Source organism: Tetrahymena thermophila (genome assembly GCF_000189635.1).
Source record: "Tetrahymena thermophila SB210 genomic scaffold scf_8254747, whole genome shotgun sequence".
NCBI lineage: Eukaryota > Ciliophora > Oligohymenophorea > Hymenostomatida > Tetrahymenidae > Tetrahymena > Tetrahymena thermophila.
In genome coordinates, this window is record NW_002476507.1 from 162408 (window position 1) to 187712 (window position 25305).

The window sequence follows — 25305 nt, forward strand, 5'->3', positions numbered from 1 at the left end:
TTTACTGGATCAAAAAAATCAATTAATTCATATATTTTTTACTCTACCCAATTAGAAATTAGGAAGACATAAAAGATAATTTTCACTTTTATATTTGATAAAGCATTTTTCAAATTTTAAATTATTTTTTATGAGTTAATATAAATTAACTTATCTTATTTTTGTAGCATGGTAACTTATTCTTCTAAAATTTGTATTTTTTGACTATTGTAAAACATAAATTGTACCAAAAAAAAAATTGTTTTCATCCAAAATATCATTCAACAGTTAATTTAAATTTTATTAACCATTTGGTTACTTTTTTTTGTATGCTTAATAGTAATAAATAGAAAATATTAGTTATCTAAGTAAAAAACAATAGATAAGCATAAAATTAAAAACTAACAAATACTGTTTAAAACAATCAAAGCTATCTATCTATGATAAAAAAATTAGAAATTCTTCAGATATGTATACATTTACTTGCAATGACAGACATACTTTGCAGGTAATTAGTCTTTGATCCAAATCCCTTAACAGATTTTAATTTATTTAACCTCAAAAACTAAAATACTTATTTCTCAGTGATAAGTTAAGATAATTAATATGCTTTTGTTTCTGCAAGGAGTGAAGGCATATATATAATCTCTCTTGCTAACATTCTTTAACCAACTATTGTTGGCAACATAGCAACATTATAATCTTAATAGTTATAAGTTTAAAAAAATATTTTGTTTATTGGAGACATCTTTGAAGGGGTAATAATCTTTGATATTTCAACTATTCAAAGTCCCATTCTACTCTCAAAATGGTAATTATATTTGCGCATATAATCTTTAGTAGTTACCTAAAATTTGAAATATTTATTTGCTCTTGGGAATGGTATAATTTTTTGTATCGATGTCTCAGATCCAAAGAATCCTAAAACACTTTCAAAAAATGGTAAAATTGATTACATTACAAAATTATCTGAATAAATAAGCAAATCTTAAATATATCAAAATTTTATGATTATATTTAAAGAAGGCGTTGGTAGGTAAGTAAGTATGGTAGTTATTAAGTAATTATAATCACCTACTTTAATTTTGAAATGTTGTAGATATCATCTACATCATTTTATAACCATAATACCTTTTCCCCCTTTAAAAAGTAAAACTAATCTATAAAATAAATTCTAGTTATTTTATTTATGATTAAACCCTACATGGCTTTAAAGAAGTAGTAGAAACAAAATTTTCTTAATTGACTAAATTATAACATACAAATCAATTAAAAAATATACAAGCTCAAAAAAGTTACTCTAATTATTTTGTTTCCAAAAATAAGCTTGAATTCAATAAATAATTCATCATTTAACACTTAATTAAAATTATAAACCAATTGTATTTAAGTTAAAAGTGTATCTTTAATTAATCTATTTTTAATTAACTTATTAATCTATTTATTAACTAATCTTATTTCTAAAATACTTAAATTAGGAGTACCTTCAAGTGAATCTTACAGAGTAAAGCTCAGTCCAGATGAAACACATATTTGCGTTTCTAATGCTGTAGCAGGAATTTAAATAATGGATGTTAGGCAAAAGGAATAGATAATAATTAGAGTTAATTAAATTCCTGCCTTTGCTGTAAGTGATTGTTTATTCACACCTGACTAAACTACCATTTATTTTGTAGACCCTTACTATGGTCTCTTTTATGCAAGTGTTTAATCAATTTTTAGTTAACCAATAGGTTCTACTGATGTGATAACTTTAAATTTTATGAATATATACTAAACTCCTTAACTTTAACAAAGTATTGCTATTACTTCAGATGGTCTTTTCTTGCTTTTAGGATAACGTAGTATAGGTTAAGTACTATTTGAAATTTAAAATAAGAATTATTAAAAACCTATTTTTGTGTAAATATTAAATGGCAACTACCTTTCGAATGATGTATATTTTTCTAATAATAATAATGAAGCTTATGCATTTGCTACAAATGGAATGTCTTTGCTGATATTTAAATAAGTAATGATCAATACTAACAAAGATTTTCCTAATATATTTAATACCTTTTAATCTTCCTTAACATATTTATCTCCATAATATTTTCCTTGGTAAATCGTATGCTTAAGCAATAATAAATATATTGTTTAAACAAATGCTAAATATGGTTTAAATATATTTGATATATAAAATAATTATTATCCTAATTTGGTAAAAACTATACCTATTATTAATGGAGAGTATGGGGGAGTTTAAGTTAATTAGGAGTTAAATGCTTTATTTGTAACCGGTACATAAGATGGGTTATTAACTTACAATATTACTGATATGACAAATATTAAATTTGTTAATTAAGTAACTCCGCTTGATCCTACTAAATTCTATAATGCCATTAATGCGTACAAATTATTTTTTTTTTATTTTTATAAAACTATTTAATTATGCTTTTTTATAAATTAGGGTTTCATACAATGACTAAAATAAATTAATAGTAATCACTAACGGATATTATGGTTTTGCTGTGCTAAATGCAGCTAACCCATATTCTGTAACTATGATTGGCTTATTTTTGAATGATAAATTTCCATGCACTTTTGAAAAGTGCTAAATTACTAATGACACTACTACTATTGTTTGTGCTGGTCGCGAGGTAGGTTTGTTTTTCTTTGACTTCACAAACTATAATCTCTAACTAATTAATTTACTCCCAGAAATTGGAGCTGAGTATTTGATTTTCTCATTTGATGAAAAACATGCTTTTGTATGTTTTGGATTTATGGGAATCGCAATAGTCAATATTTAAAATAAAACGGCACCCTACATTGTTAGTATTTAGCCAGTAGATGGTTGGGCGTAAAGTCTAACGACTATATTTAATGAATAATATCTTATAATAACATAAATTGAGAAAGGATAACTTGTTATAGTTAACATCGAAGATTTTTAAAACCCATACATTCAATCTAAACTTGAATTTCCTAATGAAAATAGTAACAGTATTTGTGTAACTCCAGATCAAAAAAATGCATATTTTATAGGTAATTTATTAGAAAAAAAATGTTATTCCCTAGTTAAATATAAAATTTTTGTAAAAAAATATTTTTTTGAAAAAAGAAAAATAATTTAATAATAATTCAAAATTTAATTTCATAAATAAATATTCTAATAAATTTAAAAATTAATTAGGTAATAGTGGTTTAAGGTACATTCCTATTAATACGGACCTAATACTTCATACATAAATTTAAGTTTAATACATAGATACTCAAGGAAATATATTTTATCAAGATTTAAATGATAAATAAAGTCTATTGGTCGGTTAGACTGCTAAAATGTTTTTTGTTCCTCTTTACATTTCTACTCAAGTGAAGATATCTAATGCTTTTTACTATAGAAATTATGAGTTATAAACACTTCCTTATTGGATAATATTTTATTAAAAAACTTAAAGCATTTAAATCTAAGTTGATAAAACTGGTGCAGTAAATACGTTTTCCAAAGAGAAAAAAGGAGAGAACATAATTATTTTAGAATGCTTAATTTCTCTAAATGCTAATAATTTTATAACTCCTAACATCAATGATACATTATCAAAGTAAATATATTTTAATCTAATTAGCTAGGGATACTTAGATAAATAGGGATATCTCACATCTAAATTGGATCCAAATATACCTTTCTATTTAAATTTCTTTGATGGCAAAACCTTTACTTAAGCTAATGTTGGAACAGAATAATAGATTTAAAATATTTAAAATGATATCAAATAAATTCTTGTTTTTTCTTTAGTCTAATACTCCATCAGGTTTTTTGTTCAAAGCTCTTTATTTTTTAATTATAAATTGTAAGATGGCTCTACTTCCAATATTATTTCTACTCCTTCTTTGCAAATTTCAGTATTAATTTAGATTACTTCCTCAGGTAAGTTTGTAAAAAAATAGCTTGATGGAATTATTGCTTCATTTTCTGATGATTTAACGAGCCTTTAGCTATCAGGTTAGACATAGTATGTAAATTAGATTATCGGCTAGAGTTTAGAAATTGCAAACTCAACCAGTAATTTAACATAATGCGTTTTAGATTTTTTAATTTAAGACTCTAGCAATTATGAGATTTCAAACCAAATCCCTCTATCAAATTTAAGTTTTATTAACATCTACTCACCAATACAATTATTTTAAGATCATAACCTTTAAACACAGCTTAATAAGCAATATACTGATGGCAATTTATAAGTATAAGATAGATTTTAATTTTCATTTGATATGACAACTTTTAGGTAAAAAAATAATTTACCAATTACCTATACTGCATTTCTAGTAGAAGGAGATTCACTTACTTAAATAATGACTGGTAGTTGGATTGAGTTCAATAGCTTTAACTTAGTATTTATTTATGTTTATTTTAAAAATTATCATATTTTTATAATTAAAAGGGTTTTAGTGGAGAGAAGTCTATTTCTTCATTGCTTTCATCATATAAGATAAGAGTTGTAGCAACAGATAGTTACTCTACAGTTTATGACGAATTTGTAATTGAGTTTACTCAAATCCCTTTCCTTTACGTAGTACAGCTAATAGTCCAAATTATAGGCCCTATAATTGGTATTTTTGGAATTTGGAAATATAGAGCAGAAATATACACGTAAATAATAATTTGAATTTAAATGAATAATAATTTTCTTTTTTTAAAATAGCTTTATAATGTAGAAATTTTATCTTTACAGTAGTGAGTCTGCAGTAGTTGGAGAAGTCTATAAGAAACAAATTATTTTAATGAATCAAATGTGGGAAGATACTGAGAATCTATGGAAGTTTTTTTTATCTATGAATAAAAACTTTAACAACGAAATCTTGTAAGAGTATTAAACACAAAAGGTGTTAGATATAATAGAGATTATGGCACGCGTGTACAAAGTATATATAGATAATCAAAAGAGGTTTACTAATATTGACCCTAGAGAATTTGAGTTTATTGATAGCAGACTAGTTAGAATAATAAAAAGGTTTTGCTATCAAATTATATTAAAAACGGACTAAAAGACAGAAAACATGGTTTAATATTTGAAGAAAGTAGGTAAAAAAACAAATACAAGTAAAGATTGGTATAAATAATTTGCTGAAATCAAATATAAATTTGAAGTTCATAAGAATAAAGTTGTTTAAAAAAATCCTAATGAAAATATTACTAATGTTATAACCCATAGTCCAATAATCATTAAGTCTAACACTTAAAAAATTTAATAAAATAATGCTTAAAACAGTTCTATAGAATTAAATAGAGAAAAATAATACAATAGTCCCGATTTGGATATAAACTCTGAGCATAATGCTTTAACAGATAAGAAATTAATATAGAATGGAGAAAAAGATAAATTAGATAAATAAAAATTAAACTTTATAGAAACTAAAATATAAATGCATGAGTTTGAAAGCTAAGCACTCAAAGATACAAATCAGAACATTTCAAATGTTTAAAGTTTGAATAAATTAAAATCTCCAAAATCAAATTTTGTTCAATCATAAGATTGCATCAAAGAATAAGAAGAAGGATAATAGAAGTACAATGAAGAAATTTTAGAAAATTTAAATCCGTTTCCTGAAGTTATTTTGAAAACAGAACTTATATAATAAATACTAAAAGCTAAATTTCCAAATTAATAATATGATACGCATCTTTTATAAGAGATTCTTATTCTAGAAATATCAGGAATACAATTTAGTAACCCAAAAAGAATAAGCCCTGCAATAGGTGAAAGCCTACATTTATTTTCACACTAATTACTAAGGGTAGAAGCTTATAAAAGAGATTAAGTAAATAAAATTTATTAATTAATAAATAAATAACTAAATTTTTATTTTCAAATAATTAACATTTACAACCCAAATATTTATTTTTTTCTTATTTTTTGATAAATAATTTTTTTTACTAAATCATTGATCTTATCTCAGGTATTAGATTATTTTAGACTAAGTTAACCTAAAATTACATTTTAATTTAATTTGCTAATTTAATATTTTAGAAAAAATAAGTTAGTTTCTTTAAATTTTAAGATTAAAGGAATATTCAAAATTTAACTTGATTCTTTATTTTTTAAATAGGAAAGTAGTTGTTGTTACTGTTTAAAAAGATTTTTTAAAGCTAACTATAGTCCTATTGGTTTTAATTAAAATAATCCTCTACCTTAATGGTTAAATTGTCAAATTATTAATGGTATAATTCATATTTGGGGGATTCCAAAAACAAATGATGAACCTGAATTATTAATTAAAATAGTTGATTAACTTACGTTCACAATTTTAAGTTTCCATCTAACAATTAAAGATAAAGAGGGATATGACTTAAGAGATAAGTGTAATTTGAGTACGATAAACAAGATAAGAAGCGAGAATAATTTAGTAGCAAACTTAAGAATGTAAAAACAGATACAGTTACAATATTATAATTGTCAGAGCCCTAATGAATAAAAAATTTGCTAAGATTCTTTAGATTAAAATTTAGAAAATAAAAGCAAGACACTCCAATTAATTCCAAGATTGAGTAAATTTTCAAAAGAAATTCCAAATTATTAATATCGAAACAGAGGGCAAAGCTTTTAAATAGATAATCATAGAATATAAGATGGATAAATACAATCTTTTAAAGAATTTGATTTCTTATAAGTTTAAAATGTAGGATCTGGAAATGAGTTAGAGCTTTTAAAAAATAATTATCATTTATAAAATAAGAAGTAGGCTTTATTATAAAACTAATAAAAGCAATCTAAAGAAGATAAAATTTTAAAGGAAAGCTCTATAGAAGTCAATATTATAGATTTTTGTAAAGAAGATAAATCTTTAGAAGAAGATGAAGAATCACAATAATAAAGGAACTTTGATGAAAAGAATGTAAATTATTTTGTTTAAATTTATAAAATGTTAATTAATATTAAATAGGAAGATGAAGTTTATCATTAAGTGACTATAAATAATTATTAATCAGGAAAATGAAATGAAAATGGAAATAAATATTTAATAATGATCAATTAATTGAATTAGTATTAATCAATTTTATTATATAAGAAAGCCAATTAAAATTTTTTTTTCAAAAGTTTTTGTTTTACGCTACACCATTTTATACAGTATCTTTGATTAAGTTAATATATTTATTTTTGTGCTAAAAAATTAAATCTGTTTTTATTAAATATCTTCTACATAGTATAAGCATTCAGATGCTTCATCTTTTAATAAGTATATATTAAAAAGTAGCATTTATTGTTGATAGAATAAGCTTTAGATTTAAAAAATTGAAATTTTAGATTAGAGTATTTTTCAAACGGTAGCGTTAAATAATTTTTATAAAAGTTTTTATTTGCATTTAAATAAAATTCCATTAAATATCATTAAATATCGAGAGAAAAAATGTTGTTCAACATATTATTCTGATCTAAAGAAATTTTTTTATTTTTTTTAGTATTATATTTCATACCTACAACAACTAAACAAAAATATGTGTTTAATATAAATAAAATAAATTATTTTAATATAATAATAAACTCAATATAATATTATTTTTTCTTTTTATTTGTAAAAAGTATTTAAGTTATTTTGTATTTTTAAAATGTAATTTAAATATGTAAAAAGCTTTGGTTCGATCTATTTTGTGTATATTATATTATAAAAATAAATATAATTTTCAAAAAATAACAATGCAAGTAATTAAAGAGATAGGTTAATATTATTTACCTACAAAATCTTATGTTCTTCTATTTTTTTATTATTTTTGGTAGGCGATAATAAAAAACCCTTATTTTTTATATCTAACTTATATCTTTACCTTATTTACCTCTCTTAATTTCACAAACACTGAAATTAGCAATATATGTATTATACAAAAAAGCTTGTTTCAATCTCTTTATTAAAAATATTATGTTTTTAAACTGCAAATATAGAGACTAAAATATCATAATTAAATTAATTAAAAAGCTACTCAATTGTGATTAAAATTTTAGATAACAACAAATAAAAATAGATACAAATATGTTTAAATTTTTTTTGACTTAGTTGCTGCTATTTCAAGTATTCTTTGAGTCAATGATATGCAGATAAATGGTATTTGATCCTAACCCACTTGCTAACTTAAATATATATTCTGAATATCAATACAGCGCATATTTGTCTGATGTAAGCGAAGATAATTAATATGCCTTTGTAACAGCGAGAAATGGAGGACTATTTGTGATTTCTTTAGAAAACAAGCTTTTACCTACTATTATAAATAGAATTTCTACATCATAGGCTCATTGTGTATTTGTATAAAAGGGTATTTTATATATTGGAGATGTTTAAGATGGTTTATTTATTTACGATATTAAAGACATTATGAACCCTATTCTTCTTCATAAATGGAATGCTTATTCTCATATTTAATCAGTTAATTTAACTAAAGATTCTAAATATGCTTTCGTACTTGGTAATGGAATAGTATTTCTCTTAGATGTTACTGATCCAAGAAACCCAAATTTAATTTCTAAAAATGGTATGTATTTGTTAGTTAACTAAAATATTCATTCTATTTTAAAACCCATGGAAAAAGAAAATAAAAAATATAAGCTGGTTGATTACACTTTTTAAAAATAAAGTTTCTTATTTTATTCTTTTTCTTTTTATTCAATCATTCTGCTTTCTTAATTTATTTAAATTTTCTTACACATAAATTTAATATCTTGTGAATATAAATTATCTTGTTACAAAGTATAAAAAGAAAACATATCCACCATAAAAAGCGTTTAATTAGACACATAAATGTGGATACTTTAAAGCTTACATCAATTATTATTTTTTGTAAATACTTTGGTTTTTTAGTTATTTTATATCAAATAAAAGCTGGAGAGGAAAACTGATATGCGTTAATTTAAAAAGGAATATTATTTGCTATATTTTTTGATTAATTAAAATCCCTATTATTTTTGTATTTTTTTAGTTAAATTCCATTTAATCAAAAGAAATAATTTAATTTTTATAATCAATAGGAGTAGTTGCGCCAGATTCATATCGAGTTAAATTTAGTCCAGATGAAACTCACCTTTGTATATCTAATCATGTTAAAGGAGTTTAAATTATTGATGTAAGAAATAAAAAAAATATGATTATTAGAGCAAATAATAATCCTGCTTTCATCACATGGGATTGCATATTTACTCCTGATCAATCTTCCATTTATTTAGTAGATGTCTACTATGGTTTATTTTATGCATATGTCAAACCTATATTTGATATGCCAATAGGATCTACAGATTTATATACATTAAGTTTCAAAAGCATTTACTCGACTCCTTAGATTTAATAAAGTATTGCTATAACATCTGATGGATTGTTTTTAATTTTGGGACTTAGAAGTGTGGGTTAAATTTTATTTGAAATTTAGGATAATAATTACTAGAACCCCGTTTTTGTTTAAAGATTGAATGGTAATTATCTCTCAAATGATATTTATTTTTCAAAGAATAACAATGAAGCTTATGCTTTTGTAACAAATGGATTTTCTCTTTAAATTTTTTAATAGGTATAGATTAATACTAACAAAGATTTTCCTAATTTATTCAACACATTTTAATCATCTTTATTACAAACTTCACCTGATTATTTTCCATGGTAAATACTCTGCTTAAGCAACGGAAAATAAATTATCCAGACAACCCCTAAGCATGGTTTTAAGATAGTTGATATTTCGAACAAATACTACCCTAATTTGCTATCTTCTACACCAGAAAGAAATGGATCTTTTGGCGGTATCTAGATAGACAACACTCTAAATTATCTGTTTGTAGGATCGTCATAAAATGGACTTGAAGTTTATGATATCTCAAATTAGGCGAATCCATAATTTTTAAATAATTATTTCCCTTTGGATCCAAAGAAGTACTAAAATTAGGGAATAGGGTAAATTTATTTCAATTAAACTGTCATAAAATTATTTACTTTTTCATGCGAAAAAAAAATTATAATATTTTTGAAAATATTTTTTATGTTGTTAAACCTCTCTTTACTTAAATTATATTATATTCTAACAATATTAATTTTAAATACCAAATAGAGTTTCTACTGACAGAAGCAACTAAATTCTTATTATGTCAAATGGTTTTTATGGGTTTGGTATTTTTAATATATCAAATCCTTAAGCAATAGTAAATATAGGAGCCTATTTAAATACAAAATTTTCTTGTAGCTTTGAAAAATGTGTAATTACTAGTGATCTTCATACAATTATTTGTGCTTGTAGAGAAGAAGGGTTACTCTTTTTTGATTTTAATAATTAAAAGATAGAGTTAGTTTATTTTCTGCAAAAACTTGGTTCTGAATATATGATTTTATCTGATGATGAAAGATATTCATTTGTGTGTAATGGCTTCTAAGGTATATTAATAATGAATATTGAGAATAAAACGTAACCTGTACTTTTGAGCTAACAACCCCTTGATGGTTGGGCTTAAAGTGTGATTTCGATATTTAACTAAAAATATCTCCTTGCTACTTAGATAGAAAAAGGTGAATTAGTCATCATTAATATTGAAGATTTAGAAAACCCTTACATTTAATCTAAGCTGCAATTTCCAGATGAAAATTCAAACAGCGTTTGTTTGACACCAGATCAAAAAAGTGCTTATTTTATTGGTAAAATTTTATTTATATTCATAAAGTTTCAAATTAAGAATATTTAAAATAGATAAATAATTAATTATTAATTTTAGGAAATAAAGGATTGAGGCAGATACCTACTTCTGTGAACTTGATAATACACACTTAATTATAACTTCAGCAAACTGATAAGAGCGGAAATATTTATTTCAAAGATTTGAGTATAGGTTAAAGTCTATTGGTTGGGTAAACTGCTTAAATATTTTTTATACCTCTTTATATATAAGTTCAGGTAAATATAAGAAATGTATTCTATTATAGAAATTTCTAAATTCAAACTCTCCCTAATTGGATAACATATATTCCTCAATACAATTAATTGCTAATATACGTTGATAAATCAGGTACGTTTAATAATTTCTCGAATGAAAAAAAAGGTGAAAATATTCTCATATTAGAGTGTTTAATTCAATTAAACGCATAAAATTTTGTTACTTAAAACATCAAGGCATCGGTTTCTCAGCAAATCTTTAGCACATTAACAAATCAAGGATATATAGACAATTAAGGTTTTTTAACATCTAAACTTGACCCTAAAATAGATTTTTATTTAGATTTTTTTGACGATGGAAGCTTCTCTTAAAGTAATGTAGGAACTCCTCAGTAAATTTAGTAAATCTAAAAAGATATTAAATAGATTTTGGTATTTTCTTAAATTTAGTATCCTATTAGGTTTTTTATTTAAAGCTCCTTAAAATTCAACTATAATTTAAAGAATTTTAATGAAACAAGTTTGATATAATCACCTTCTCTCCAAATTAGTGTGTTGATATAAATTGTTTCAAAAAATGGTTAATTTGTTAAAAAAGAACTAGATGGAGTTCTTGCTTCCTTTTCCGACGATAAGTCAAGTGTTAAAATATCAGGTTAGACTTTTTATGTGAATGAAGTAGTTAGTAATAATATCTAAATAGCCAATTCAACTTCTGATTTGTCTTAATGCATAATCGACTTTATTATATCTGATTCTAATAATTATGATATTTCTAAATCAATACCCCTTTCATAATTATCGTTTATAAGCTTATACCAGCCAATAACAATTGATTAATCAAAGCTATTGTAAAAATAAATTGATAATCAGTTTTAAAATGGAAATTTATATGTTGAATAGACATTTTAATTTTCATTCGATTAGAACACATTTATATAAAAAGATCATCTTCCCATCACACATCAAGCTTTTTTAGTTGAGTAAGGAGATAAACAATCTTAAATCACAACTGGTTTATGGATAGAATTCGACAGTTAAAATCTAGTAAGATCATTATTTTACTATAATATATTAAATTTTATTAAATTAATAGGGCTTTAGTGGTTATAGGTCTATAAAATCGTTTTTTGATAGCTATAAAATCATAGTCATAGCAACAGATGGATATTCTACAGTTCAAGATGAATTTTCTATTTAATTTAAGTAAATACCATTCTTTTATGTAGTGCAACTTGTCTTCCAAATCATAGGCCCTTTGATTGGCATTTTAGGTGTATGGAGGTTTAGGGCTTAAATTTACAGGTAAATTTGTATTTATTTTTTATAAAAGTTTTAATTTATCCAAATTAAATAGATTTGTTTTGCAAGATAAATACTAATATAGTAGTGATTAAGCAACTGTAGGAAAGGTATTTAAAAAATAAATAGTATTGATGAATCAAATATGGGGGGATGCAAAGAAATTATGGAAATTATATTTATAAAAAAATAAATAATTTGAATAAGAATTAATTCAAAAGTTTACTCAAAACAAAAAAATTGACATTGCATTAATAATTGCTTGCATTTACCAAATTTATTTAGATGATAAGGATAAGTATCCTTAAATCAACTAAAGAGAATTTGAATTTCTTGACAGTAAGCTGTCAAGAATCTTCAAGAGATTTTGTTATTAAATTATTTTGAAGCAAGATAAAAGTACACAATAGGCTTTAAACCATCTAAAGCATATTGGAACAAAAATAAATTCAGATAATGACTGGTACAAATCTTTCGTTGATATACATTATAAATTCGAAATATCATAAAATAAAGTGGTCTCTTAACAATAAGATAGTATTAGAAGTTCCTTAATAGATGATACACCTTTTTAATAATAAAATGGCGAAACAAAAGCTTATTAGATTGATTAAGATATAAATAAAATCAATTTTAAATTCGAATAAAATTTAAATTTGAATATTTTCAACTAGATTTAGGAAAACAAATAAAAAAAAAGAAGATTATCTGAAGTTAAAGTCATCTAAAATATAAATTAAAATATTGAATAGTAAGATCATTAATAAATCGATATGGAGAGCTTCAGGAGCAAGATATAAAATTAAGTATCTCTGTCAAATTAAACTAGTAATAATCATCTTTAAATTTCAAACATTTTTAATAAAGTTGAAGAACAAAGGGATTAATAAAATTTCGAAAGAGAAAAAAATGAAGCATAAAATTATAATTTAAACCCTTTTCCAGAAATAAAACTAAAGAAAGAACAAATAATGCAAACACTGGCAACTTCTAAGCCTAATTTAAAGTGGGATTAAATTTTGTTATACGAAATTATCCTTCTTGAAGCTTGTGGAATTCCTGAAAAAAATCCGAATAGAATTTCCCCTACAAGAGGTGAAAGCATTTATTTGTCTTCACATTAATTGCTAAGAGTTGAAGCTTTCAAAAAATATTCTGTAATATTTTATAAAATTTTAAAATAAATACTCAAATTATTTTTTAATTTTTTTTTTTAACACCATGGTTGTTGATAAAAATATAAAAATAAAAAATGGATTAATTGTTTTATTTTAATTTATTTATTAAACTTTTTTTAATTTTAAAATCCGACAAAATTCATAAAAAATAAAAAAAAATTCTTTGATTAGTATTATTAAAATAAATTTAATCTTAAATATCCTCTTTGATTTAAATATAGGAATAATCTTGTTGTTATTGTCTTGCTAAATTCTTTAAGGCTCACTATAGCCCAATAGGATTAATTTAAAATAATCCTCTACCTAAATGGCTAAATTGCTAATTAATAGATGATGTAATTTATTTATGGGGAACTCCATAAGACTATGATGAACCAGAAATTCTCATAAGAGTTATTGATTAATTTCATTTTACAATTATGAGCTTTTTCATTTATATTAAAGATTAAGATGGAATATTTTTAAATGACAAACAATAAAAAGGAAATCTAAATAAATTTAAAAAAGAAAACGATAAAGCTGTTAGTATAAGAATTCTGAAACAATAAAAAATAAGTAACTCTCCTATCCTTAGTGCTGCTGATAATAAATACTCCTTTTCATAATTGCAACTAAAAAAAACTTCAAGTTTAATAAGAAGACTCAGTAAATTTGGTTAAGATACTCAAATGGATTAAATGATAAAGAAGGAAAAAACTCCTAAGATAAACTCTATTTGCTTAGATAAAATCGAAGAGATTATTCCTCATTAAAGTTAAGATATTTCTCATCAGCAAGAGTATACAAAATAGTTTATAGAATTATCTGCACCTGCTCATAATAAAATACCTTAATTTGTTAATATTTAAATGATTTAAAATGATATAAAAGATGGTTTAGTTGATATTGAGTTTTAAAAATAAAATATTGATTAAGAGTCTATTGTAAACTAAATTGAAAGTGATCCCATTGAAGAAAAACCAGTAAAAATTTATTTTTATTAAATCTATTAATTATTTTTGTTATGAAATATTAAATAGGAAAATGAAAGATATAATCGTGTGACAATAACAAATTACATTAAATAAAATCAATTATGAAACTAACTAAATCAATATTCATTTTTAACTAACTAAATCAATATTCATTTTTATTTTAATTATTTTCGTTAGTATTTTGCAAAAAAATATTATAGATTCATGTTATTTTAAAAAAAATATAATCTATAAAATAAATTTATCTTGTAAAAGAAGATAAATTTTTAGAAGAAGATGAATAATCTCAATAATAAAGTAGCTTTGATGAAAAAAAAAAAATAAATTATTTAGTTTAAATTTAAAATAAAGTTAATTTATATTTAATAAGAAAATTAAGTTTATCATCAACTAACTATAAATAATTATTAAGTATGAAAATGAAATTAAAAAAAAAAATTAATAGTAATTAATTAATTGAATTAATATTAATCAATTTGATTTTCAAAAAAAAACAATTTAAATATAGTTATTTAAAATTTATTGTTTTACATTACACCATTTTATTTTGTATCTTATATTAAATTCACATGAAAAAAAAATAATAATATTTTTATTTATGTGTTTTTTATTGTTAAAAACTTTAATCAGTTTTTACTGAATATCTTCTACATAATAAAAGCATTTAAAAAATCCATATCTTACTAAATACAATTTAAAAAGCAATTTTTTATTATTGATAGAATAAACTATGATTAAAAAAAATAAAATTTAGAAAATATCATTTTACAAGCAATAATTTCAATAAAATTCCATCAAATCTTGATAGAAAAAATGTTATTCAATTTTATTACTCTGATCTATAGAAATATTCTTATTTTATTTCTTACCTACTATTATTAAATAGTTAAAAAAACAAAAATATTCTACTTAATATAAAATAAAGTATTTAAAAAAAACTATTCACTCAATATAATACTATGCTTCTAATAAAAAAATTTTTTTAAGTTATTTTGCTTTTTAAAAATGTAATTTATAGCTATAAAAAAGCTATTATTTGTTCTTACTTATGTAAATGCTATTTTTTAATAAAAATACAGCTATCACAATTTTATGGCACAAATAATCAAAAAAATAGATTAATAGAATAAATCTATAATATCTAAAGTTCTTGTATTTTTTGGTATTATATTTAGTTAACAATAATAAAAGACTATATTTTTAATTTCTATGTTATATTTTTATCTTTCTCCTCTTAATTTCAAAAATACTGCAGTAAAGAATATATGCAGTATTAAAAAAATTTACAAAAATGCTTCTTTCAAGCACTCTATTAAAAACCCTCTTACTTAATCCTATTTTAAACTATAAAATAAGTGACTAAAATACCTTAATCAAATTAATTAAAAAGCAATTTAATTTTGATCAAAATTTTGGAAAACAAGAAATAAAATAGATACAAAAATGTTTAAATTTTTTTTGACTTAGTTGCTGGTTTTACAAGCATTCTTTGAGCTATAGATGTGCAGATAAATGGTATTTGATCCTAACCCTCTTGCAAACTTAAATATATATTCTGAATATTAATACAGCACATATTTGTCTGCTGTAAGCGAAGATAATTAATACGCATTTGTAACTGCAAGAAATGGAGGATTATTTGTGATTTCATTATAAAACAAGCTTTTACCGACTATTATAAATAGAATTTTTTCATCATAGGCTCATTGTGTATTTGTATAAAATGGTATTTTATATATTGGAGATGTTTAAGATGGTTTGCACATTTATGATATTAAAGACATAATGAACCCAATCCTTCTTGCTAAATGGAATGCCTATTCTCAAATATAATCAGTTATTTTAACTAAAGATTCAAAATATGCTTTTGCACTTGGTAATGGAATAGTATTTCTCTTAGATGTTACTAATCCAGGAAACCCAAACTTAATTTCTAAAAATGGTATGCATTAATTAGTTAACTAAAAAATTCATTCAAAAATAAAACCTATTAAGAAAATAAAAAATATAAGCTAATTGATTACTCTTTTTAAAAAATAAAGTTTCTTGTTTTCTTTTACTTTTCTTTTTTTATCAATCAATCACTCTATTAGTTTATTTTAATTTTTTACATATAAATTTAAAAATCAATATTTTTGTGCAATATCAATTATGTAACATTAGATAGCATTCGTAAATGTTAATATCTTAAATCTTACATCATTTACTATTTTTGTAAAGATTTTGGTATTTTAAATATTTTTTTCAAATAAAAGCTTGAAAATTGATAGAGGAAAATAGGAAAGCATTTTTTAAAAAAGAAAGTTTTTATAAAGCATTAAAATCATTTAAATTAATAAAAATCCCTAATATTTTTTGTATTTTTTATAATTAAATTCCATTCAATCAAACAATATAATTTAATTCTTATTTTTTTACTAAAAAATAGGGGTAGTTGCTCCAGATTCATATAGAGTGAAATTTAGTCCAGATGAAACTCACCTTTGTATATCTAATCATATTAAAGGAGTTTAAATTATTGATGTAAGAACTAGATAAAATATGATTATAAGAGCAAATACTAATCCTGCTTTCATCACTTGGGATTGCATATTTACTCCAGATTAATCATCTATTTATCTAGTAGATGCCTATTATGGTTTATTTTATGCATATGTCAAACCTATATTTGATATGCCAATAGGATCTACAGATTTATACACATTAAGTTTTAAAAGCATTTATTCAACTCCTGAGATTTAATAAAGTATTGCAATAACATCAGATGGATTGTTTTTAATTTTGGGGCTTAGAAGTGTAGGTTAAGTTTTATTTTAAATTTAGAATAATAATTACTAGGACCTAGTATTTGTTTAAAGATTGAATGGTAATTACCTCTCAAACGATATTTATTTTTCATAAAATAACAACGAAGCGTTTGCTTTTGTAACAAATGGATTTTCTCTATTAATTTTTTAATAGGTATAGATTAATACTAACAAAGATTTTCCTAATTTATTCAACACATTTTAATCATCTTTATTGCAAACTTCACCTGATTATTTTCCATGGTAAATACTCTGCTTAAGCAACGGAAAATAAATTATTCAGACTACCCCTAAACATGGTTTTAAAATAATAGATATTTCGAATAAATACTACCCAAATTTGCTATCTTCGACTCCTGAAAGAAATGGATCTTTCGGAGGTATCTAGATAGATGACACTCTAAATTATCTTTTTGTAGGATCGTCATAAAATGGACTTGAAGTTTATGATATCTCAAATTAGGCGAATCCATAATTTTTAAATAATTATTTCCCTTTAGATCCAAAGAAGTACTAAAATTAGGGAATAGGGTAAATTTATTTCAATTAAAGTGTCATAAAATTATTTACTTTTTGATGAGAAAAAAAGAATTATTGTATTTTTGAAATTATTTTGTGCTAAACCTCTTTACTTAAGTATTATTTTATGTAGTATTTATTTAAATTTTTAATACCAAATAGAGTTTCTACAGACAAAAGCAACTAAATTCTTATAATGTCAAATGGTTTTTACGGATTTGGTATTTTTAATATTTCAAATCCTTAAGCAATAGTAAATATAGGAGCCTATTTAAATACAAAATTTTCTTGTAGCTTTGAAAAATGTGTAATTACTAGTGATCTTCATACAATTATTTGTGCTTGTAGAGAAGAAGGGTTACTCTTTTTTGATTTTAATAGTTAAAAGATAGAGTTAGTTTATTTTTTGCAAAAACTTGGTTCTGAATATATGATTTTATCTGATGATGAAAGATATTCATTTGTGTGTAATGGCTTCTAAGGTATATTAATAATGAATATTGAGAATAAAACGTAACCTGTACTTTTGAGCTAGCAGCCCCTTGATGGTTGGGCTTAAAGTGTGATTTCGATATTTAACTAAAGTTATCTCCTTGCTACTTAGATAGAAAAAGGTGAATTAGTCATCATTAATATTGAAGATTTAGAAAACCCTTACATTTAATCTAAGCTGCAATTTCCAGATGAAAATTCAAATAGCGTTTGTTTGACGCCAGATCAAAAAAGTGCTTATTTTATTGGTAAAATTTTATTAATTAATTATCATAGAGTTTCAAATTAAGAATATTTTAAATTGATAAATAATTAATTAATTAATTTTAGGAAATAAAGGATTAAGGCAGATACCTACTTCTGTGAACTTGATAATACACACTTAATTATAACTTCAACAAACTGATAAGAGCGGAAATAGTTACTTCAAGGATTTAAGTATAGGTTAAAGTCTATTGGTTGGATAAACTGCCTAAATATTTTTTATACCTCTTTATATATAAGTTCAGGTAAATATAAGAAATGTATTCTATTATAGAAATTTCTAGATTCAAACTCTCCCTAATTGGATAACATATATTCCTCAATATAATTAACTGCTAATTTAAGTTGATAAATCAGGTACTTTTAATAATTTCTCAAATGAAAAAAAAGGTGAAAATATTCTGATTTTAGAGTGCTTAATTCAATTAAACGCATAAAATTTTGTCACTTAAAACATCAAGGCATCAGTTTCTTAGTAAATCTTTAGTACTTTAATAAATCAAGGATATATAGACAATTAAGGTTTTTTAACATCTAAACTTGACCCTAAAATAGATTTTTATTTAGATTTTTTTGACGATGGAAGCTTCTCTTAAAGTAATGTAGGAACTCCAAAGTAGATTTAGTAGATCTAGAATGATATTAAATAGATTTTAGTATTTTCTTAAATTTAGTATCCTATTAGGTTTTTTATTTAAAGCTCCTTAAAATTCAACTATAATTTAAAGAATTTTAATGAAACAAGTTTGATATAATCACCTTCTCTCCAAATTAGTGTGTTGATATAAATTGTTTCAAAAAATGGATAGTTTGTTAAAAAAGAACTAGATGGAGTTCTTGCTTCCTTTTCGGACGATAAATCAAGTGTTAAAATATCAGGTTAGACTTTTTATGTGAATGAAGTAGTAAGTAATAACATCTAAATAGCCAATAAAACTTCTGATTTGTCTTAATGCATAATCGACTTTATTATATCTGATTCTAATAATTATGATATTTCTAAATCAATACCCCTTTCATAATTATCGTTTATAAGTATATACTAGCCAATAATAGTTGATTAATCAAAGCTATTGTAAAAATAAATTAATAATTAATTTTCAAATGGAAATTTATATGTTGAATAGACATTTTAATTTTCATTCGATTTGAACACATTTATATAAAAAGACAATCTTCCTATCACTCATTAAGCTTTTTTAGTTGAGTAAGGAGATAAACAATCTTAAATCACAACTGGTTTATGGATAGAATTCGACAGTTAAAATTTAGTAAAATTGTTATTTTACAATAATATATGAAATTTTATTAAATTAATAGGGTTTTAGTGGTTATAGGTCTATAAAATCGTTGTTTGATAGCTATAAAATCATAGTCATAGCAACAGATGGATATTCTACAGTTCAAGATGAATTTTCTATTTAATTTAAGTAAATACCATTTTTTTATGTTGTGCAACTTGCTTTTCAAATCATAGGCCCTTTACTTGGTATTTTAGGTATATGGAGGTTTAGGGCTGAAATCTACAGGTAAATTTAAATTTCCTTTATAAAAGTTTTAATTTACTCAAATTAAATAGATTTATTTTGCAAGATAAATACTAATATAGCAGTGATTAAGCAACTGTAGGAAAGGTATTTAAAAAATAAATAGTACTAATGAATCAAATATGGGGAGATGCAAAAAGGCTATGGAAAATATATTTACAAAAAAATAAAAAATTTGAATAAGAGTTAATTTTATAGTTTACTAAAAACAAAAAAATTGACATTGCATTAATAATTGCTTGCATTTACCAAATTTATTTAGATGATAAGGATAAGTATCCTTAAATCAACTAAAGAGAATTTGAATTTCTTGACAGTAAGCTGTCAAGAATCTTCAAGAGATTTTGTTATTAAGTTATTTTGAAGTAAGATAAAAGTACACAATAGGCTTTAAAATTACTAAAGCGAATTGGAAAAAAAATAAATTCAGATAATGACTGGTACAAATCTTTTGTTGATATACAATATAAATTTAAAATATCATAAAATAAAGTAGTCTCTTTAGATTAAGATAGCATTAAAATTTCTTCTACAGACGACTCACCTATTCAATAATAAAAAAATGATGAAATAAAAATTTGTTAGATTGATACAGATATGAATAAAATGAATTTTAAAATAGAATAAAAAACTAATTTTAATAGCTTTAACTAGATTTAGGAAACAGAAGAAAATAAACGAAGATTATCAGAAATTAAAATCATCTAAAATATAAATTAAAAAATTTAATAGTAAGCTCATCAATTAATGGATATGGAGAGCTTCGGGAGCAAGATATAAAATTAAGCATCGAATACAGTTTAAACTAGCAATCATCATCTTTAAATTTCAAGTATTCATAGTAAAGTAGAAGAATAAAGGGAAGAATAATATTAATAAAATTTTGAAAAAGAAAAAAGTGAAACATAAAATGATTATTTAAACCCGTTTCCAGAAATAAAACTAAAAAAAGAATTAATAATACAAACACTTACAACTTCAAAACCTAATTTAAAGTGGGATTAAATTTTGCTAAATGAAATTATCCTTCTTGAAGCTTGTGGAATTCCTGAAAATAACCCAAATAGAATATCTCCAACAAGAGGTGAAAGCATTTATTTGTCTTCACATTAGTTGCTAAGAGTTGAAGCTTTCAAAAAGGACTCTGTAATACTTTATAAAATGTTTAAATAAGCACTCCAATTGTTTTAATTTTTTTTTTTTAAGAATTGAGATTATTTGATAAAATATAAAAATAATAAATAAACTTTTTTAATCTTAAAATCCCACAACACACATCATAAATAATAAATAAAAAATTTTTGAATTTTTAAAATAAATTTTAATATTAAATATCCTTTTGACTAAATATAGGAATACTCTTGCTGCTATTCTCTTGCTAAATTTTTTAAGGCTCATTATAGTCCAATAGGATTAATTTAAAATAACCCTCTACCTAAATGGCTTAATTGCCAATTGATAGATGATGTAATTTATTTATGGGGAACTCCATAAGATAATGAGGAACCAGAAATTCTCATAAGAGTAATTGACTAATTTCATTTTACAATTATGAGCTTTTTCATCTTTATTAAAGATTAAGATGGAGTATTTTTAAATGACAAACAATAATAAGGAAATCTAAATAAATTTAAAAGAGAAAACAACAAGGCTATTAGTATAAGAATTCTTAAACAATAAAAAAAAAGTAGCTCTCCTATACATAGTACTGATAATAAATACTGTCTTTCATAATAGCAACTAAAAAATACTTCAAGTTTCAGAAGACTCAATAAATTTGGTTAAGATGCTCAAACAGATTAAATGATAAAGAAGGAAAAAATCCAAAAGATAAACTCTATTTGCTTAGATAAAATTTAAGAGATTATTCCTCATTAAAGCTAAGATTATTCTCATATATTAGATTTTAAAAAATAATTTATAGATTCCTCTGCACTTACTTATAATAAAATACCTAAGTCTGTTAATATTTAAATGAATTAAAATGATATGAAAGATTCTTTTGTTGATATTGAGTTTTATAAATAAAATATTGATTAAGAGTCTATTGTAAACTAAATTACATGTAATCACATTGAAGAAAAACCAGTATAAACTTATTATTATTAAATCTATTAATAATTTTTTAATCTAATATTAAATAGGAAAATGAGAGATATAATCAAGTGATGATAACAGATTACATTAAATAAAATAAATTATGAAGATAAATAAATACTCATTCCTTCAAAAAATTCATCAAATTTCAAATTAATTAAAGCTAAAAGGATTAGATCACAATCTAAATTATTTTAGTTGCTATATTGCAAAAAGAGATTATTAATTTATGTTAATATAACATATAAATTATCTTGTTTTAGAATATCAAATATTTTTCGATAGATTGATCATGTTGTCTTTTTTTTTGCTTTTTAAGAATAGGAAAAATTTTTTAAATAAATTATAAGCTTTTTTTTTTCACTCACAAACATATTAATTAATTTGGAAGAAATATTAAATAATTCCTTTTGGTATAAGCTAATTTAAAATTTATTCTTAAGTTAAATAAAAAAACATAGTCTAAGTAAAAATTAAATATTTTTAATCTTTATTTTATAATTTACAAATCAAATAATTTTTATTATTACAATAATTTTTTGATATATAAATTCATGAAAATAAATTGAATATATCATCATTTCAGGAAAAAAATTATTGAATTGATCTCAAAATTAGTTTAAAATAAACAAGATATTTTGAGTCAAATCTACTGAAGAATAATTTAAAATTCAGTAGTATTCAAGATAAATTTACTCAATTCAGAGTTTACTTAATAAAGGTAAAAGTTAAATTCATAATACAGTTAAATCTTATTTTGTGGCCACTTTAATAAAATGACAACACACTAATTGTTGGCAAATTTTAAAACGAAAAGTAATAAAAAAGTATTCATAATAAATCTTGATAATGTTGATACCTTTGTAATTTGATTAAAAATTTTGACCCAGATGGTGATCACTTTAGACAATTTTTAATGTACCAAATAATAAAATATTTATTGATCATTTTTTCTTTTTGTTTGATTATTTAGTAAAAGGAAAAATTAGAAAAATAAAATTATAAATTTGTTTTCTCACTCTCAAACATATAAATTTTGAACAAAGATTAAATTGTAAGCTTTTGGTGTAAGCGAATTTAAAATTTATAATTTCAGTAAATACTAATTCATCTCCTGAGTTATAATTAAATATTTTTAATGGCTATTCTATAATTTAAAGATCAATTCGAGTTCTAATAAATTAATGAAAAAATGATGTATTTAATAAAATTTTGATATTTTTAAGATTTACTAGTTAATTAGAGTCATAAATACTGTCTAATCATTTTATAATCGAGTATTATTCAAATCAATTTACATATCTTTGAGTTAAAAATTAATTTACTTTTATTGGTAATACCAAAAAAATAATAAAAATAAATAGATGGTAAAACAGCGATATTTAAATATAAAATAAAAATTGTTTTTTTGCTTAAAAAAAACGGTTTTATCATAATTATTTAAATTTATATTAAGTGTGTATTTTAAAAATTCAGTCAATTAAAAGAAGACAATATAAAAAAATCTAAATAAGAGAGTTACTAAATCTTGATTTTTTTTATTTTGCATTAAATTATTTACAAATATTCAACTTTTGAGAATATTAAAAGATTAAAATTAAAATAACTATCAAATTCTTATAAATTTTTTTTAATTCAATCTTAAAATTAATATATTGAGAGTTATTATTTAAAAAAATTGAATAAATGTAAAAATAATAATAGTGTTAAATAAAAAAGGTAAAATTAAATACATTAAATTTTATTATCCTTTTTTTAAATAAACTAAATCTAGAAAGAAGATTGTTTTGATTATTTATTATAACTTTGGATATTGTTGATTAATAAATCACCTAATAATAAAAAAGTAATTAAATGCAAGTATTACTAATTTTAATATTATTTAATCATTAAGCTGGTCTTTTTTTAAGAATACTTATACTTATACTTTTAATTTTAATAATTGATTATTTTACCTTAAAATATTTACATTTTTAATGCATTTTTGAATATTTTCAGGTAAATTGTTAAGTTATTTTAGCCTGAAAGAATTATAAATCTAAAATTAATTTATAATAAAAAGAGATATTATTTTGGTGATTCTTTTATCTGAACAGAGATATTAAAAAACCTTTAAAATAAGTACAATATTTTTTAAAAATATCTCTTGTCAATTTTATCATTCTCCAAATAATATAAAAATTATTTTTTAATAAATATCAATAAATATAAATAATATGCTTATAAAGAAATTATAAATTAAAATTTTTATACTTAATTTCCTCACACTTTCATTATCAGATAATTTTATTTAAATAATTAAATTGATCTAATTCAAGAATCTAGAAGTATTATTAACAAGTTTCTATAAGATAATAATGATTTACATAATTAATTAAAATAATCTTTTTTATTCAAGATTCTTCAAAAAGCATACAAAAAATTAATATCTTTTAGTTTTTAGTGATATTAATTTTAGGAAATTCAGAAATTATTATTTAGAGTAAATTAAAAACTCTTTGAATGTTTAAATCTTTTTCTAACAAGTTCAATATTGACTTTTTCAATATTTTTTAGTGTGTTTTTGTTACAAAAGGAACATTTTTCTTATTCCATTTATTTTTTTGTAAATATTAGTATATTTTTAAAGAGTGTAAGAAAAAGAAAATTTAGGTAACATAGATGAATATTTAATATTGAATAAAAGCACATTTAAAATACACTAATTTGCTTTCATGTTAATTGTTATATAATAACTTATTGTATCATTTTTAATTTATTTTCTATAAAATTGATTCAGTATAATTATTTTTAATGATGTCATTTGATTTACAAAAAATGTATGTAAATAGTAAAAAATAACAATTAATAATTATATTTGTTTGTTTGTTAGCCAATAAAAAAGCATCTATCTATCTTTTGCATTTATTTAATAAAATTTTATTGAAGAATACTACTTTTAATATAAAAAAACTTAAGTTATTTTTTAACAAAATTCAATGTAAATTGATTTATTTCTATTCATATAAACCTTATCTAAAACTAAATAATTTTTCTTTCAAAATTTTTTCTTTCCATTTTACATTTTAGGCATAATTTTTGTGGTTAAAAATAAAAGATACAATATGATATTAATAAATAATATTAGGAAACATTTGAAGAATATTTAAGAATGTTTTGTAACAAAAATTTAAAATAATTAAAACAATATTATTTATTTGATTTTTATTTTTTATTGTATCTTACATTTTAAAATTCAAACATTATTATTAATTTTACTTATCATAGACT

General features: G+C 22.3%; 3 protein-coding genes across 3 annotated transcripts; all 3 read left to right on the forward strand. All coding sequences in view use genetic code 6, as the record gives it.

Annotated features, from left to right (window-relative positions):
• Positions 1-467: 467 nt before the first annotated feature.
• TTHERM_00141190 (hypothetical protein) lies at positions 468-6957 on the forward strand (the record flags this gene model as incomplete). The annotated part of the gene is made up of 8 exons (XM_001011056.2): positions 468-921; positions 1458-2367; positions 2429-3006; positions 3155-4353; positions 4404-4612; positions 4665-5781; positions 6070-6855; positions 6904-6957. The coding sequence occupies 8 exons, from the start codon at positions 468-470 to the stop codon at positions 6955-6957; spliced, it is 5307 nt and encodes a 1768-aa protein (XP_001011056.2).
• Positions 6958-8040: 1083 nt separating this feature from the next.
• Positions 8041-14414, forward strand: TTHERM_00141201 (MFS transporter, putative; the record flags this gene model as incomplete). The annotated part of the gene is made up of 8 exons (XM_001470694.2): positions 8041-8485; positions 8979-9888; positions 10043-10620; positions 10698-11902; positions 11952-12160; positions 12213-13314; positions 13557-14297; positions 14355-14414. 8 exons carry the CDS (start codon positions 8041-8043, stop codon positions 14412-14414), a joined length of 5250 nt encoding a protein of 1749 aa, XP_001470744.2.
• A 1395-nt stretch (positions 14415-15809) lies between these two features.
• On the forward strand, positions 15810-22107 carry TTHERM_00142200 (MFS transporter, putative; the record flags this gene model as incomplete). Its single annotated transcript, XM_001011058.2, has 7 exons — positions 15810-16251; positions 16738-17647; positions 17798-18375; positions 18458-19662; positions 19712-19920; positions 19971-21084; positions 21292-22107. The coding sequence occupies 7 exons, from the start codon at positions 15810-15812 to the stop codon at positions 22105-22107; spliced, it is 5274 nt and encodes a 1757-aa protein (XP_001011058.2).
• Between the last annotated feature and the right edge of the window lie 3198 nt (positions 22108-25305).